At 46.7% G+C, this 17275-nt stretch overlaps 1 protein-coding gene across 1 annotated transcript in view; it reads left to right on the top strand.

Annotated features, from left to right (window-relative positions):
- Nucleotides 1-13272, top strand: part of LOC125282215 (focal adhesion kinase 1-like) — a 60170-nt gene extending 46898 nt beyond the window's left edge. Inside the window, exon 5 of the mRNA XM_057312998.1 lies at nucleotides 7668-13272. Coding sequence (XP_057168981.1) covers nucleotides 7668-7838 — 171 coding nt within the window. The 3' untranslated portion in view covers nucleotides 7839-13272. The remainder of the gene's footprint in view (nucleotides 1-7667) is intronic.
- The last annotated feature ends 4003 nt before the right edge of the window (nucleotides 13273-17275 follow it).

The following is a 17275-nucleotide window of genomic DNA, read 5'->3' as shown; positions in this document are numbered from 1 at the left end:
AGACTTAGTGTGAAAAAAGAAGGTAAAATATCTCATTAATAACCTGTTTTGATTGCCTGTTGAAAAGATCATGTTCTTGACATATAGTAGGTGAAATAAAATGTTATTAAAATGGAATTCACCCATTTCTATTTATTTATTTATTTTTAGAAATTTTAAAGGAACATGTACAGCTTGCATTTTCATTTCTGCTAGACAGTTGTGCTCAGTAGAAAGTAATTTGCTTGACTCAAGAACCAGCACCTTTGGAGATGTTGAGAAAATATCTGGATTCTTGTTGTAATTCATTATAGAGGTTTTATTTCTCATGCTGCAGTTAGTAATTTTACTCCTTTTACAGATATGTGCTACTTTAATTAATTTAAATGTTTGGTTGTTGAAAGGATTCCTAGGACTCCACCATTTATAGGCAAAGCGTACAAAGCAGTGTCTCAGGTGCAGGCCTCATGGCCTCGGACACTCGGAGGCCATCCCTGGCCCACGTGGCCACCTGTGTAGGAGGAGGCCCAGCACCTTCTTCGGGCAGGGGGGGGGGGGTCTGTGAGATGGGCACGTAAGCACGTTCTGTCTACGTCATCTGCCTCAACCTGACTGGTGTGGCTGCCCAGATGCGACCAAAATCAGGTGCGAGTCATAACGCCGGTCATGATTCCTGCCAAGTGCTGGCAGACTGGTGCATCCTGCCCCTAAATAAGCAGCAGCCCACGGAGGCAGACATCACCTACCTCGGCCATAGCGTTGGCCCCGGGTCAGTAGCAGGCCCCAGGCAGCTCCGGAGCTCAGATTGGGGTTAACTCATGCTGGACTATATTGAATTAGAATGGTCATCTAGAAACATTGTAGTGGTACTTCAGAATAATAAGGGTGTATAGAAAATTCCAGATTCTACCAGAGGAATCCCCTACTTGGGAAACAGAATGACATTTACTTTTCATCAGCAGTGCTGGATGCAGGACAACACTGGAACAGCATCTTCTCAGGGCTCAGGAAAGTAAGTTGTACCGCAGAAGTCTTCCAGACAGACTACCAATCATGAAGACTGGGAATGAAGATGTCTTTAGAGAAATAAGGGTGTAGACCGTTAATCCCACAGGCTGTCTTTAAGAAAACAGGAGACATAATAGAACAGATCCGTGAACCCAGAAAGAAGTGCTGTAGGGATGCAGGCGGCCACAGGTCACCACCGTGCTGTGGTCTCCGTGCAGCCCCCGTGCACCTCTCCTCCATCTTCTTGGTCTCTTCAAGCTGTGACCACCGTTTAATCCAGCTCTGCCTTTTCCACACCTGCCCTCATTCTGACTGGTCTCCCTCTGAACTTGGGACCTGTGTGCCGCCCAGCTGCATCTGCCCCTCTCCTCCGTCTCTACGCTTCTGACTCTGAAAGGACTGTGTGTCAGTCTGAGGGCTTCCCTTCTTTCAGACACTTAGAATCATCTGTTCCTCCTCCTTTGCTTACGTCCTACACCCAGTACGTTAGACGGTCCTGCCACACGGTCACCAGATGCACCTAGAATCCTCCCACTTCATCTGACCCCTACTGCGACACCTTCTTCGAGCCACATGGTCTCCTGACATCCCGCTGTCCCCCTGGAACCCCTGAGTCTGTTCACAGCCCAGCAGCCAGGTGACCCTATGAAAACGAAAGCCAGAGCGTGTCACTCCTCAACTCAGAACCTTCCTGTGGCTTCCTGTCTCATGTAGGGTGAACGTTCAGGTCCTTCAGAAGCCCCTGACTCTCCTCTCCCTGTCACGCCCCATGACCTTCTCTCCTCCAGCTCGCTCCCTTTGACTTTCAGCTTCCTGCGCTGTTTCTCTAACATGCCAGTCTTGTAATCAGTCATTTGCTCAAAACCTCCAGCAACTCCCCATTTCTCTCAGAGGAAAGCCAGATTCCTTCAGCAGCCTACGAGGACCTACAGGATCTGGCTCTTTGTGGCCTGTTCTTATTTCCAGTGACTGCCCTCGTTCCCTCGGCCTCCCAGCCCCGGAGAGCTCCCTCTCTGCCACCTTTTCTATTGCCCGTCACCCCATTTGGATGATGATTGGTCCTTGCTGAGATTGTCTTGTTTCTTGATTGGTTTGCTCTTTTATTCTCTGCTTTCTTCCCTAGACCGTAAGCTCTGTGACAGCAGGGGCCTTTCTGCCTCCTGGTATTGTCCCCGGCATCTTCAGCAGGGCCTAGCAGGCACACAGACTGGTGCTTGACAGAACCCCATTGGAGTAACTACACGAATCCTAGATGAAATGGAGTACTTCTGACAGAAATGTAAATTAGGAACATTGGTTGCAGAAGTAGAAAGTAGTAGACTGATGACCGTAAAAGAAATTGAATTGATAATCAGAGATTACACCTATTGAAAACCATACCTGTCCTTACTGATAACTTCTGTTAGACCTTCATTCCTACCTTGTTACTATTTTCCTTAAATCACAGGGTCTAGAATAATCCATTTTCTACCCAGACACCAAATCTGGGCAAATACCATATAATGCTGCTAAAGATTAAGTTGCAGTTGAGTTGTTGGACAATATTCTTGTCACCTTCAAAGTTATCTTCAAGTTTATTAACAGGCCCAGTGCCCTTTCCTGACTACGTAGTACACTGCGAGGTTTCAGTGCTCGTCGTGAGCCTCTAGAGGAAGGTGATGTAATTACCTGAACCTGCAAGAGGAAGTGAACACAAGAAATTCAGTCCTGTAGTTTGCTAAAAGGTGAATGGAGTTGGTTGGATTAGGACTAACTATTGTAACCAAGCTGGTAGTAGGAAGAATAACAGTAGAGAGAAGCATTCTGACCAATTTAAAATCGGCTTGCTGACCAGAGTGGGCAGACACGTGAACAGTGTGGGATTCTCTGAGTTTGTGGGAGTTAGGAGCTCTGTGAACAGTGCTGTGCTAAGAATGGCTAGTGGCTGTAGGGGAAGGCAGCCAGCGGGCAGTTTTCCCTGAGTTCAGCCCAGAGGGCTGCCTGGGGAACTCCGTGTGTGGTAGTCCCGTGGTCTCCAGTGTTCACTGCTAGGTGGTGTCACAGATGCCTTATGTGTGTCTCAGACGTAAACTTCTTCTGTCTGATAGAGGATCGGGTGAATGCGCATTTAAAAGCTCGAACACTGATTATGGTTTTTCAGATAACTTTGGTGCAGGAAAGGACTACAGAGATTTTAGTTAAATTATTCCTTTAATGGAGGGAGAATATCGTCCAGGAAGAAACTAGAAAGAAAATCCTTAAGGAAAAAAACAGACTCAAAAGCAGTGTTAAGAAGAATATGGGACAGTAAGAGCATGAGAAAGAATTCTCTTATCACTAGATGCTTAGAGGTGGCGATTGTGGTAGGGAGAAGAATGGCCCTTAAAGACGTCCACATCCTAATCTAGAACTGTGTATATGTGACCTTCCATGGCAGAAGGGACTTTGAAGATGTTACCGAGATGAAGAGGACCGTGAGATGGGGGAGATGAGGAGCCGCAGACCTTTTCTGGCTGTGGTCCGAGGGAGGGGACTGCGGATGAAGGGTTGGCTGCAGTGCAGATGCACAGAGGGGCCTCTAGCAGCTGGAGAAGGCCAGCCGAGATCTTCCAGAAAGCAGCACATCCCTTCCAACACCTGGATTTTAGCCCAGTGAGACCCATTTCAGATTTGGGATCTTCCAGAACGGAGAAGTATACGTTTGTGTTCTTTTAAGCCCCTCCGTGTGTGGTTATTGGTTACAGCAGCAGTAGGGAGCAGATAGACACAGGCGTGCTTTGTCTTGGCCGAGTTGGGGCCGACTTCTGCGTGAGTGCTGAGCCGACAGAAGGGCTGCACTCATGTTGGAGAGCAGGGTGTGGATCTCCACGCCTTCTTTGTGGTACAGAAAGACCTGCACAGGAGGAGCCGAGGACAGTAACAGCTGTCAGTTTCCTTACTGTGAGGAGCATCTGAAAGAGAGACGCAGAAAAATAGCGGCTGGATGTTGTAACAAACAGATCAGTAGTGATGAGTGCACTTGTAACTCCTGGGGGGAAGTAGAGACACGAGCACTGTTTACAACACAGTGTGTGGTTTTAGATCTCTCTCAGAATAAAGACATCTTGCAAATCACTGTGAGACGACAGCTAGACACAGCAAGTATCTCTTGTTATCTTGTTGCCACCTTCCCCACAGACTGTTCATGCTCACCTCTCTCCTTCTAGATTAAGGCTTTGGAGGCTAAGGGTGCTGTCTTACCACCAGATGTAGGCTAGATGCAAATGACCAAAAGAGTGAGTGAACATTCAAGAGTGGATGAACATGAAGGAATGGTTTGCAGGATTTCTTTCTACCAGTGGAAAGGTCATTATTTCTTTCTAGAGCATAGTCTGAAAGATAAGTGACCAAGTGGAACCAAGCAGAATCATAAAAAGAACTTTTAGAAATGAAAGTACAGTGTCATCTCACTAGTATATAATGAGGGAAATGTAAATTATAATAATGAAATGCCCCCCCTTCTATGGTCCGTCACATCGATAAACACTTTAAGATTAATTTTACCCAGCATTGGCATGAGGTGAAGGACAGTCTCTAACATTGTGTGCCAAGTATAATTGGTATAGTTTCCCTGGTGGCCATACTTCCAAAACGTCACATTTTAAAGTAGCTTTTGACCCAGTGCGTGTTTCTAAGCAGTGCTGCTGCATGTGTACGATGCCAGCTAGAAGCTCGTTCATAGCAGAATTGCGTGCACCTCCACTTCCCTTTCTCCCCCGGAGCAAGGAAGCTGACAAGACAATAACTGTCCCCCCGTAGTAGAATGGCTCTGAGGCTACGTGCTCTGTTCCTGATAAGATGGAAGCCTCGTGTACACACTGGCTAGTGTCTTTTCATCCTCAAGAAGAATTCTTTTCCTGCGAATATCTCATGTGAAAATTAATCAGGAAAATTATATATTTCCAAATTCTGGGATATGATACAGATGAGTAAAGGGATAGTTCAGAGTAGCAAAGTGTAGGTTTATCTACTGTAGGGTAGGATTGTCCTGGGACATCAAACCAGGATGAGAAATTTAAATGTAATTCAGCTGCCATTAGTGGCAAATTATAAAGCCTTGTCCTGTTATCTCCCTAGAGATCTTTTTCTGAATGTACGTCTTCCAGAAATAATACATGCATACTTTTCCATATGGTAGTAATGTTGGGTTTGGGGTTTTTTGTTTTTTGGTTTTTTTTTTTGAGTATGCATTCCTTACTAAATACCTAGTCCTCAAAGTTATTTTTCAGTTATGCAGAACCAAATATTTGGTTCTCAAAATTATTTAAGTTACTGAGTGTATGTACTGAGCTTCAAATATAGAAGTCCTTGTGTATTCATAATCTTGGCCACCATTCAAACTGAGTCAGCAGTGAGATATTCAGGAGTTCTAGAGAAACAGGACAGAACACAGTATGGAAGCATAAAGAAAAAGCAAAACGTGAAATAAAGGGAAATGTCTGTGTGTTTATTGCTTTTAATTTTTTAGTGGAAAGTGAAAGTTGCTACCTTGTTTAATGAGGAGGTCCTGCAGGATGGGAACTCTTTGTTCAACAGAACCCAACCTGAGGTCACACTGGGTGTCTTCAGGTGGCGTGATCAAGTGAATGGACTAAAACTGTATCTATCCCATAAAACTCCAGAGTGGGAGCCTGCCTTTCCCCTGGGCTCCGCAGCTCTGGACTAAGCGTCCGTACACTTGCCTCTCTGCAGGTAGGCATCTGTGTGCCCATTCCTTGAGAGGTCATGAAGATAACCTTTGCTAGGGGTCATCAGGGAGGGCATCCAGAAAGGGTGGGATTTCCCTCAGACTGTGGATGGTACATCAACAGTAAGAAACCGTTTGTCCCCGAAGGACAGACCTGCTGAGACAGAGGGTTGGGGACGGATGTGAACATAAACTTCGGCCCTAACAGCAGAGAGGCAGCTCTGGAGTCTGTACTAGCAGGGAGCTGCTGTGGAGTAAAGAGATGTGCTAAAACCCGAGCTTTAGTGAGGGCCACCGGTGTCGGTGTGCTCTCGGTAGTGAATTGGCAGAGCTGGGACAGGAAGACAAAGCGCTTTCGTGGGAATTCGAAAGCGGCGCCAGTGCCTGTCCTGTGCAGCTCAGGGATTTGTGTTGTTGGCAAGGAGAAGCTGCAGAAGTTGCCGCTGAAAGAATTACTCGAAATGGCTGTCTCTTCCCCCTAGGCAGATCCCCTGCCCCAGAGCACAAGAGGTGAAGACTAGGGGGCGGGCTGGGTTTCGGCTCCCGCTGCCCCGTGGCTGGGTGCCCTTGGGTAGACACAACCTGCAGCGTCTTTCGTGGTGGCCTGACAGAGATTCTGGGCCTTGAATCAAAAGCCAGGAAGGACATTTATGCTTACTTCAGTTTCACCCAGACATCTGTAGGCTGCACACATCCTTCCTGTCCCACAGAGAGCTCATCTGCCTTTGACGCCTCCAGCCTGTCCTTTGTCCGTGCTTTCTCCCCGATGATGTCACTCTCCCGTGCTTGATACACAACCTTCTCCTGGGATCCAGTAGTCTGAAGGGGAGGCTGAGCATGGGCAGGTGGTGATGCCTTTAGTGTGGACACACTGGGTCCTTGACAGGTTTTGCATATATAGGACACGTTACTTATCTTTTCTCATGAGTAGGGATAGGAACATTCTTATTATCAACAGCATCATGCCCTAATATAGACATATTTAGTATACGTAGGAACTTTTTAAGATGTGCCTTATATTACAAGTAATATGATGCTTTCAGTTAATTGCTAATTTAAAAAAACAGTGATTTTCTTTAGCAGTCATTTGCATGTTAATAGCAGCCTCATTAAAAATTATGAATGGCCTGAAGTGTTGAGAAGAGTGCAGTGGTTATCATGAGCACACCTTCACGTAAGGGAGCGGATGGTCTCTGCTGTATTCCCCTGTGAGTCTTCCATATGTGCTGCCCATTTACATCCCTGTACGCACGAGACCTCCACAACCGTGAGAGCACAGGTCAAGACTCGGGGTTACGGCTTCCTTGCCCTCGTCCCAGGATAAGCTTCATCTTTGCGAGGCAGCCTTCCCTGCCGCCTTCAACTCTGAACTCATGGGCACGTGTGTCAGGAGCATTAGGTTTGGGGACTATTTTAGATTGCTGCATTGTAAGCGACAGAGAGCTCATAGTAGATTGGGTAGGCCCAGCTTCCAGTAACTTCTCCTACATCATCGATACTATCAGAAGCGTGGCCTTCATTGTATGTTTCTAACTGTGTTTCTTAAGAAATGACATGAAGTTGTAGCCTGGTCTAAACCAGTATGCTGTCCTGGGTTCAGAAAGTGGGACCCCCTCCTTAGGTCTAGTTCTCAGCACGTGACCTCCAGGGGTGGCCGGAATGCTTGGTCAGGTTTTGGGGGTGCCGCAGAGGTAGAGCTGCAGAAATGCATGTTACGTTTCCATGCCTCGGTTATCACTAATGAAAAGGGAAGAGCCTCTTGTGTTTTATTCAGAACTTTTCCTTGTTCATAAAAATACTATTTGAGACAAAAGATTCCTGAGAAAAATGAAGTAATTTATTTAACTTGATACTCTTTTTACCAAAGATTTCTGCTAACTATCTAAAAGAAATGCACATTGCATTAATTTTTAGCATACAGTTGTTTTTTTTCTGTTTGTTTATAACAGTCATTTTTGTGGGGGGTATGTTTTAGGGCATCATTCAGAAGATAGTGGACAGTCACAAAGTAAAGCACGTGGCCTGCTATGGATTTCGCCTCAGTCACCTGCGGTCAGAGGAGGTTCACTGGCTCCATTTGGATATGGGTGTCTCCAATGTGAGGGAGAAGTATGAACTTGCACACCCACCAGAGGAGTGGAAGTAAGATTACATACCTACTTTGGCGTGACTCACACTTGATTTGTTTGCATATTAAATCACACACAAGAGGATGAACGTCTTTGCTTAATTTTCTTACTGATTGTAATTACGACTCCTGTGTAAATAAAATTGGCTGGTAATGATTAACCAGTGATCTCTTCTAGACTTCTGTTCCGTCTGTCTTTGTGGCACCACCGACTCTGGACTGCCTGAGCTTCTCAGGGGTTCTGTGGTGATGGCCTTTGGCTAGTCACACTTCTCTTGTCAGGACTCCTTTGTTTCAGCCTCGGCTCGAAGAGCTCAATTCCTCATTCTTTTCCTTTCTGTCCTGTTAGCATTCTTTTGTGCAGCAGGACTTCCTGAGCCCTGAGGAGACCACATCTAATTATCTCATGAACGGGCAGCACGGCTCGTGAGCCGAGCCCGGTACGCTCCGGCTCGCCTGAGAGGACTGGGTGTGTACTTGACGTTCACGTGCTACAATTAAATGAGGTAGTGACTCGTCCTGACCTTAGTGAGACTGCTATGACTGACAGTGAATTAAAAGGATTCTCTACAATTGTCCTTTCTCTGGTTCTCTCCAAAAAATAATAATTTTTTCCACTGTTAAGCAGAGCAACACGTTAGCCGGAAACCATATGTGTAACACACTAGAGTGTGAGAGGAGGTGAGCCCCGTGCGCAGGCACCCTCGTTTTTGTAGACACAGTCACAGAGACAAAGGTGGTTGTGGATTGGGGACGGTACTCAGTGTTGGTCATTTTCAGTTCAGCACCCAAATCAATTAGAAGACACATTTGAAAAGAAAAACAAACATGTGAAGGTTAATAAATCTCTAGTGTCTGTTCCGGGCTAGAGTTGCAAGAACGTCATGCAAGTGAAAATGGACGAGCAGTAGGGATGTGCAGCAGTATGGACGAATCTTAGCTACGTAACTTCGTGGCAGAATTGAGTCTTCCAGGAAAGTGTTGTGAGTACAGTAAGTACCACTGTACTGTACACTTTATAAAAAGGCTAATTTTTTGTTATGTGAATTTTACCTTAATTTAAAAAAAAAGTAAGTCCCAGAAGATGACATACAGCATGATAAGCTTTTATAAAGTGAAGAAAAAAACCCTTAAAAGAATATTGTTGGGAACACATCAGTTAAGTAAGACAATGTGGCTCATGTAAGTAAAGGACCAGAGGGAAGTCGTCCAGAGCCTCTCTGGGAGGAGCAGCTTGCCCCCCAGTCTCCATAAGGGAGACACCCCAGGACGTCACAATACCGTCCTAATCGATACTGTAGCAGTGTCCTGCAGTCTTGAGAGATTTCCACCAGACAGATTTCAACTTCGAAGTTTAGCACTTAGATCTTTCTAATGAACCAAATTTTGGTAATTAAATTTGGGTATCTGGAGTCACCTGTGTAGAGTGGTCTGTTTGGCTTAGTCAGGTATAAATAGACTGTCTGAGCTTTGGGGGAAATGGTCCAGTCCTTTTGATTGTCGAATCCAGGGCCTCGAGGGCCAGGTCTGAGACATGGCTCGTGTGGCCTTTGAGAAAGTGTTGTGGGGCTTTGCCGAGCAAGTGCAGAGTACCCTCCTCATTGTTACCAAGACACGGTCCTGCTTAGCGCTGCTCTGTCCCTGCCGTGTAGCAGCCCCTCGCTCTGCAAGGACACCACTGGTTTCAGACCTCGGCAGGAGAAAAAGTCTTTTATAGAGAGGAAAGGTGCCATTTTTCAAAGATGACAAGTGAAAATGAATAATGATAGTTTAGGAAGCTTTCATTTATGTTTCATGGTTTCCTGTGTTACCTTGAAATGACACTGCCTCTGCTCATGCCTTCATTTAAAAGTAAGTCTTTCATTGTAATCCTGCATTGCTGAGATTTAAAGCAGAAAGACAACAAAGAGAGGAGCGCTCTGACAGGTTTGGAAGTGATACCTTTAAAACGTCCGAGGACGGACTTCAGTTTGCTGGTGTTAAACATGTACTGGATGCTTCTGCACCAGATACGAGCAGCAGGGAGATAGGTCAGTGTCTGTCCGTGTCCGGTGGGTCTGCGGCCACAGATTGGCTCCAGAGAGGCTGGTTGGAGAGCGGTTCTGGTTCTGGTGGGTGTTACGGGTGTTGTTACCATGGTTATGGAACAATCAGTCTGCGAATTTCTTTTGATTCTCAATATGTATCAAAAGTTGGAAGAATAGTTGACAGAAGCCTTGCATACTCTTCACCTCGCTCCCCTAAAATGTTGAAACTTTCATAAACATAGTACGAATTGAAACCAGGAACTTAACATGGATACAGTGCTATTAACTGATCTACAGATGTTACTCAAATTTCCACAGTTGTCCCACTTACCCTCCCTTTCCTGGTCTAGGATACCGTGTGGCTGTTCACGGTCTCCTTACGTCTTCTCTAATCTGGGACAGTTCCTCAGTCTGTCTATGTCCTTCATGAACTTGACACTTCTGAAGAATAGTGGCTGGTTATTTGTACCGTGTCTGCCAATTGGGGTTGGTCTGGGGTTTTTTTCATGGTTATATTGACGTTGCGTGTTGTTGGCAAGAGTACGACAGCCAGGCTGTTGAAGCCGTCACAGCACAGCTTATCGGGAAGTCTGTGATGATGAGGCGACTCCTTTTTACAGGTGATTTTCACTTGGATCATTTGGTTTAAGGTGCTAGCCAGGTTTCTCCACTGTAAAGTTACTGTTTTCTCTTTTGTAATTAGAAGTATGTGCTGGGGGGATATATTGAGACTATGCAGATATCCTGTTTCTCATTGATTTTCACCCATTAATCTCAGTACTATTGATGATTCTTACAGCTATTACTGCTGTAATTTTTGCCTAATGATGAATTTCTATCTCTATCCTTTTTTGAGGATTTTTAAATGGAAGTCTGTTGTAAGAAAGAGTTGTCCAATACCACATTATTTGCAGGACCCATCAAGAAACAACAATATCTGTGTTGTTTCTGGAAATGGTGGTTTGTTTATTTCACTACACACAGACTGGCTAGCTGACCCTTCTCAGTATCAAGGTTAACAGATTCTTTGTCCAAACACTTCCTACTCCACCTCGCCATTAGTTGATTAGCTTATGGATATCTTGGTGCTCATTGTTGGTGGTAAGACTGAGGAGGTTAGTGTCAGTGGCCTTAATAGGAAATTATTTCTTAGAAGAAGCAAAAGGATGATGTATTTGGGGCCTGTTATATTTAGCTGCTATGCAGAAATCCATGGAATGGCAGACAGCAGAATAGTGGAAATGTGTCTCAGGATGCAGCCAGGCTCTTAGAATGGTAACGGAAGGGTAAGGAGAATGGTAAGTTTCATGGACGAGAGGGGAGTGGGGATGTCAGCACTCGTGGGCGAGTAGGCTGTGGGGGTTGGGTGCCGTGGTTTAAGGACTGAACCAGGGTGATGGAATGCGATTAGATCAGGCAACCTTGGGCAGTTCAGCAGGGCTGTGGGGGGACAGACAAGCCAGACTGTACCGATTGAAGCAGGGACCAGAATCCTTCCCACGATCTGAAGAGCTGGCCTGCCAGCACAAGCGTAAGGTCAGTTCTCTTCCTCTGTTTTTGAGCCACAGGGGCCTTCTCTTAGTTTCATTCTGCTCCGTGGCATTTGTGCATGTACTCGCTGCAGAGGAATCCCTGTCTGCCTCTTCCTACCTGTGGGACTTTGGGCCACTTACCTAAAGCCCTGAAGCGTTTTTCCCATCAGTGAAAACAGGGTGAGATACTAACCTGGTCATTACTTCTCAGCCAGGGTACTGTCCTCACCTCCGGGCCTCCTGCTTCTTCCTCTGGGCCCTGTTGTCTGTCCTACACACTGTCACCTGCCTGGTCTGAGAAACGTACATCCTGTGACGACCCTGCTGTGCTCCCAGTGCTCCGAGCTCCGTAGTCAGGACGTGCAGGGCCCTCTGTGATCTGCCACTTCCCGATCCTACCTCTCCCTGCAGCCCTCCTACTCAGTGCTTGCGCTCTGGGCTCGAGCTGCCTTTGCCTTCCCACACATCCGCTAGCCTCAGGGCCGTCGCTCATTCTCTTCCAACAGATCAGAACTCTTGTCCCTGCACATGACTGAATGACTCCTTTCCTCCCCTCAGATCTTCATTCAGATGTCACTGAATCAGAGTGTCCTCTGCCAGCTACCCTGTGTGGAATAATGCTTCATCACTTGTTATTCACCCTTAACTCGCTTATTTGTCTTTGTCACGCTTACTGCCACCCCACGGATGTTTGTGTATTTGCTGTCTGACTTTCACCACAAATTGTATATAAACTTTTAGAGAGCCGGCACTTTGCCTGTTCTGTTCACTGGGTCTTACCAACCCCGGGAGCTGTGCCTAGGATGGGGTTGGTGCTGGAGTCAGTATTTGTGGAGTAACTACTAGGGTGATAAGTAATCCGTGGAGCCCGTGATTATTGTGTGCCGGTGCGTGTGCTCAGTGTTCTGCGCTCCCGACAACCTTGCAAAGACACCAAGGTGCAGAGAGGCGATGGCAGACCATGGATGGGCCACGGAGCCAGAGTCCCAGCCCAGGCGGTCCCGGTGCAGAGCCCACGTCCTTCCTGCTTCTGTCAGGCCCATGGCTGACTACAAGGAGGCCATGGGTCACGTACTCATAACCATCACTGTCAGGCCCTGAGTAGTCATGATGTGTGTCCGTTGAGGCCATCGTCAGCATCATCAGGGTGCTGGCTGGTCACAGCAGGGATGTGCAGCCAGGCCGCCCAGTGTTTGATCCAGAGCCTGTTTCCTTATCATTAAATGAGATGACATTCCTAGTGAAAGCCTCCTGTGTCCTGTCTGACCCTGAGCGTGCAGCCTCAGGACCGACCGCTACTGCTTGCAGAGCACCGTCTCCTGGCCTGCCAAGCGTGGCTCGGGACCGACCGCTGCTGCTTGCAGAGCACCGTCTCCTGGCCTGCCAAGCGTGGCTCACTGCACTCTGTTCTCTGACAGCTGTGTGGCTTAGGAGAGAGTGCATGTGAAGCGCCTGGTAAGTCCTCGGTTCAAAATGAACTCTGGTGTGCTTCCACAAATGACCGCCCCACGCAGAATATCTGCAGTAAATTGTTGACCTCGCTCTGAGTAGATGTAGAAGGGAAACTCATTGTTCAGCAGTTGTGTATTTTAATGAAGATGGACACTTAAGACTCTTAGCAGAACTTGTGTGTACCTTGCATTTTTTCCACCCTTAACTGAACCAAAAGAATTGTATTTACTACTTTGTTTGCATGTTTTCCTTGTGAGACTATTACATTTTTTTAAACATCAGTAATAAAACTTTAGAAAAAATAGATCTTCTTATAACGTTTGGGTAGGCAAATATTTTATAAACAAGACATTAAAAGAATTTCCTAAAAAGGAAACGAATAAATAGGGCTGCATAAAAATTATGAACTTTCTTCCTCAAAAGATAACATTAAAATAAAAAGATTTTTAAAATAAGTTTTGCAAGATACCACCAAGAGAGTGAAAGACAGGTCCTGGAGTGACAGAAGATAGGAGTCTAACAATGGCCTCGTGCCCTGAATATGTAAGGCATGCCTACAGGTCAGATGGGGGTCGGGGAGGGGGAATGACAACTCTTTAGAAAAAAGAGGTGTTTCACAAAAGGAGATTTCCAAAATGGCCAGTCATCAAATGAGGGTGTTCCCCGTCCTCTCTACACTTACTGCCGTAAATATCAGTGACCACGGTGAAAGAGAAATGCCGGGTGGAGGTGGGGGTGGAGAGGATCCAGAACACCCTAGGCTGATGGGACTTTGAATTGGTGTGGCTTCTTTAGCTCCCGGATAGTTGACGTCTGCTAACGCAGGTGTGTGTGTGTGTGTGTGTGTGTGTGTGTGTGTGTGATAAGTTCATGAATTTGAGGAGACTTGTTCTTTTGCGCATAGTCCTGCAAGAAATACTACTGATGAGTTGGGCTACATTACTGGACTGAATAATGATCCCTCTAATCCTGCTTTTAATTTCTCATGCGGAATGTTGTGATTTTGTGTATGATTCTTTAAGATTTTGTTTTTGTAAAATTCCTACATGTGGAGGGGAAATTCTATATCTGAGCAAATCATTCCAAAAATACCCTCACGTGTCGGTAAGAAACTTGAAACCCACAGGTATGTGGGAAGAAAGCTCTTGCTGAATACTCATCAACCAATGAACATGGCAAAGAGGAGCCCCAGGCCGGTGTTGTCCCAAGGGCCAGAGGGAGCTCTGTGGAGGCTCTGCAGATGGTTGTACTTTCCCTGCAAACACGCATGGCATGAACGTGTGATTGAGGTTTTTATGACGTAAGAGGAAAAAGTTGGCTGGGGAGGGGAATAAGGGGAAAGCAAGGGATGACGCTGGTACAGCACCCTGGTGGTGGCCACTGTGGTGAGTGAAAAGGGAGGGGAAGTACAAACAAGAAAGCAGGTGCAAGTGCGGAAGAAGATGGCAGAGAGAGACCAGAGGCCGGGCAACGATTAGCAGCCCTGTGGTACAAACGGGGCTGGCTCTGCCCCCCCAGGGGCATTGTCCGGAGACATTTTTGGTCATCACAACTGGAGAGAGGGCAATGCTGTTGGCCTCTAGTGGGTAGTAGCCAGTGATTATCCTACAGGCATAGGACAGGGCCTGCACTCGCCCACGACAGGGAACATCAGGCCTCAAATGTTAGTCGTGCTGCTGTGGAGAAGCTCTGACAGAGGAAACAGAACCCGCGGTGCAGCGGAGAAGACAGCCGACCTGTGGTGTGGGCTGGAGCCACTGGCCACCTGCATCTTGGTACCGGTGCCCTGGGAGACAGAGCCTGGCTCTTTTGTGGGTGTGTGCATGTGATGGGGACTAGCTGTTGAGTCTGGGCACACGCACAGAAGGTGAGGCCCCTGAATGGCAGAGACCTGTGATCCGTGGGGAGAAGGGGAGGAGCCCTGTGCACACACGTGACCGGTGCATGTGCAGTATGAAGAGCTTTCCGAGGAGGGGCAAGACTTCTAGATAGCGATGAACCCTTTCACTTCTGAGACTGTCATTAAGGAAAAATCAACCAAGAATGAAAGTCCCAGTGTAATCCACAGCAATCTGGAGGTGTTCACGTATTTTGTATTTTAGTGAATACAAAGGTTGGACTTAAGAAAATATTAGTGTAATATTCTCACTCCCTGACTGTGTCTTCTCTGTCTCATTTCTTGGCCCCTGTTTTCTTTGACCCCAGATTCCAAGAATTGACCAAGTTCTGGGCTTGAGCCTCTTCTGCTGTAAGTCCACACTTGCCTCCTTCGGGCTCGGAGCCAGCAGCCATGTGGCGTGAGACTCTCACTCAAGCTTTTTGTCTGGACCTTGCTTCTTGTTTGCACACTTGCCTTTGAAAATGCCCCCTGGTGATCTTGTCTGACATTCTAGTGGTGTCTTGATGATGACGAGGCCAGAGCGGAGCTTATTTTCTTCCCTAACATCAGCTTCTCCTCATGACTTGACCACTTTTTTAACGGGGCTCGTGTTCTTGTGTGCGTATTAATTTCAGACCTCCCGTGCTTCTCGTCTCCAGCTCCTCCACTGAGCCATCCCTGGACAAGCCATGCAGGGGGCTTTCTCACTCCTGCTCCCTCCTCTTCCTTTGGCCGTGGTTAGCAGCATGCTCCCTGGAGCCCCACACCTGCTGTGTCATCCCTTTCTAGCCTATACTATATATGTCATGTTGCCAAAACATTCTTTTATCATAATAGTCCATGACTTAAAAATCTACCTTAGTCTATCCGTTAACATTGCCCTGTTGCGTTCCTGTTATACCCACGGAAGGTACTTGGTAACCATTTAATTTGACTTCACGTCAGCAAGGTCATATAATTGAGGATAGAGGTCATATTCTTTATAGAGTAAAGGACTAGATCATAGTATTTCAGACTTTGTTGATCACACGGACTCTGTTACAGCTATTTAGCTCTGTCTTTGTAGTGAGACAGGAGACATGGACAGCACATGACGAAGAGGCATGGCTTTCGTATACCGTGAAACGATCGCCAGAATAAATTTAGTCCGCCGCCATCATCATCTCTAGAGATACAAAAATGAAGTTAAAAGAAAAGAAAGAGAGGTTTTTCTTTGTGATGAGAACTCTCAGAACTTGCTCTTCTCACACCTCTCAAATACACCATAGAGCAGTAATGAACTGTAGTCCTGGGGTGTACTGTAAATCCCTATTCCTTATTGATCTGAAACTGGAATTTGTACCTTTTCACCATTCACTCAATTCCCGCACCCCCTCCGCCCTCTGCTTCTGGTTACTTCAATCTGATCTCTTTTTCTGAGTTAGTCTTCCTCCTTTTCTCTTCTTTGTCTCAGATTCCACAGAGAAGGGAAAAATAGCTCTCTGTCTCTCTCTCTAGACAGGATCGATCTCTCTCTCTCTCTATGCTTCTCTACAGAAAGTCTTTGCCCTGTCTCCCTTATTTCACTTGGCATCACGCTTTCAAAGTCCGGTACTGTTAGCACACTTAGCGGGATGTCCTTTTCTTCTGGCTGATTCCTATGCTATTCTCTAGGTACCACTTCTTTCCCTACTCAGCACTAAAGGGCACTGATGTTTTCCGTGTCCTGGTTATTGAAAATAATGCTTCTTGAACATGGTGGTGCAGGTGTTGCTTGGACATATTCCTTCATTTTCTATGGGTATGTTTCCAGAGGTGGAACTGCTGGATCATCCGGTAGTTCTCTTTTTAATTTTTGGAGGGACCTCCACAGTGTTCTGCATAGTGACAGTACCAATGTGCATTCCCACCAGTGGTGCCCAAGGATTCCCTTTGCTCCACATCCTCACCAGCATTTGTTATCTCTCGACTTTTGGAGGGTCGCTATTCCCGCCGATGTGATGTGATGCCTCATGATGCTCTTGGTTGCATTTTTCTGTGGGTTAGTCATGTTGAGGAGCGTTCACTGTGTCTGGGGCCCAGGAACAAGTCTAGTCTGCATTAGACCTTTAGTTCCTCGTTTACACACACACGGGTGGGTGCAGCAGCACTCTTCTGGCAGAGGTGCGGGTGCTGGAATCGTGAAGAGGACACCATGGGAGTGGACAGAAAAGGAGGAAAGGGAGGGTTCTGAGGTCCTTTACTCTGCCCAGGGAGCCTGGAGATCCTGCTCCTTTGCTCTGTGACTCTGCAAAGGCACTGTGTTGAGGACCCCCGAGAAAAGGCATGGCTTTTTTTGCTGGTGTGCCTGCGTGGGGCTGTGCCACCAGAGCTGGAGAACTGGATGCAGGGCACTTCCTTGTCCATGGTACCTGGTGAGTTCTGCTGGAGGAACTGGAGCAGGAAGAGTCAGGCAGAGGCCATTGTGGTTGTCACCCCTGCCCAGAAACAGCTTGAAAGTTTTAGTAGCATTCTGCAGTCTAGGTGCTTAAGAGGGGAGGTGGGCTCCAAGATCTTCTCAATTATTCATTGAGTAACTACACACTG

The sequence above is a fragment of the Ursus arctos genome, unplaced genomic scaffold, assembly GCF_023065955.2.
Source record: "Ursus arctos isolate Adak ecotype North America unplaced genomic scaffold, UrsArc2.0 scaffold_16, whole genome shotgun sequence".
NCBI lineage: Eukaryota > Metazoa > Chordata > Mammalia > Carnivora > Ursidae > Ursus > Ursus arctos.
This window is presented reverse-complemented; position numbering and strand designations above follow the sequence as displayed.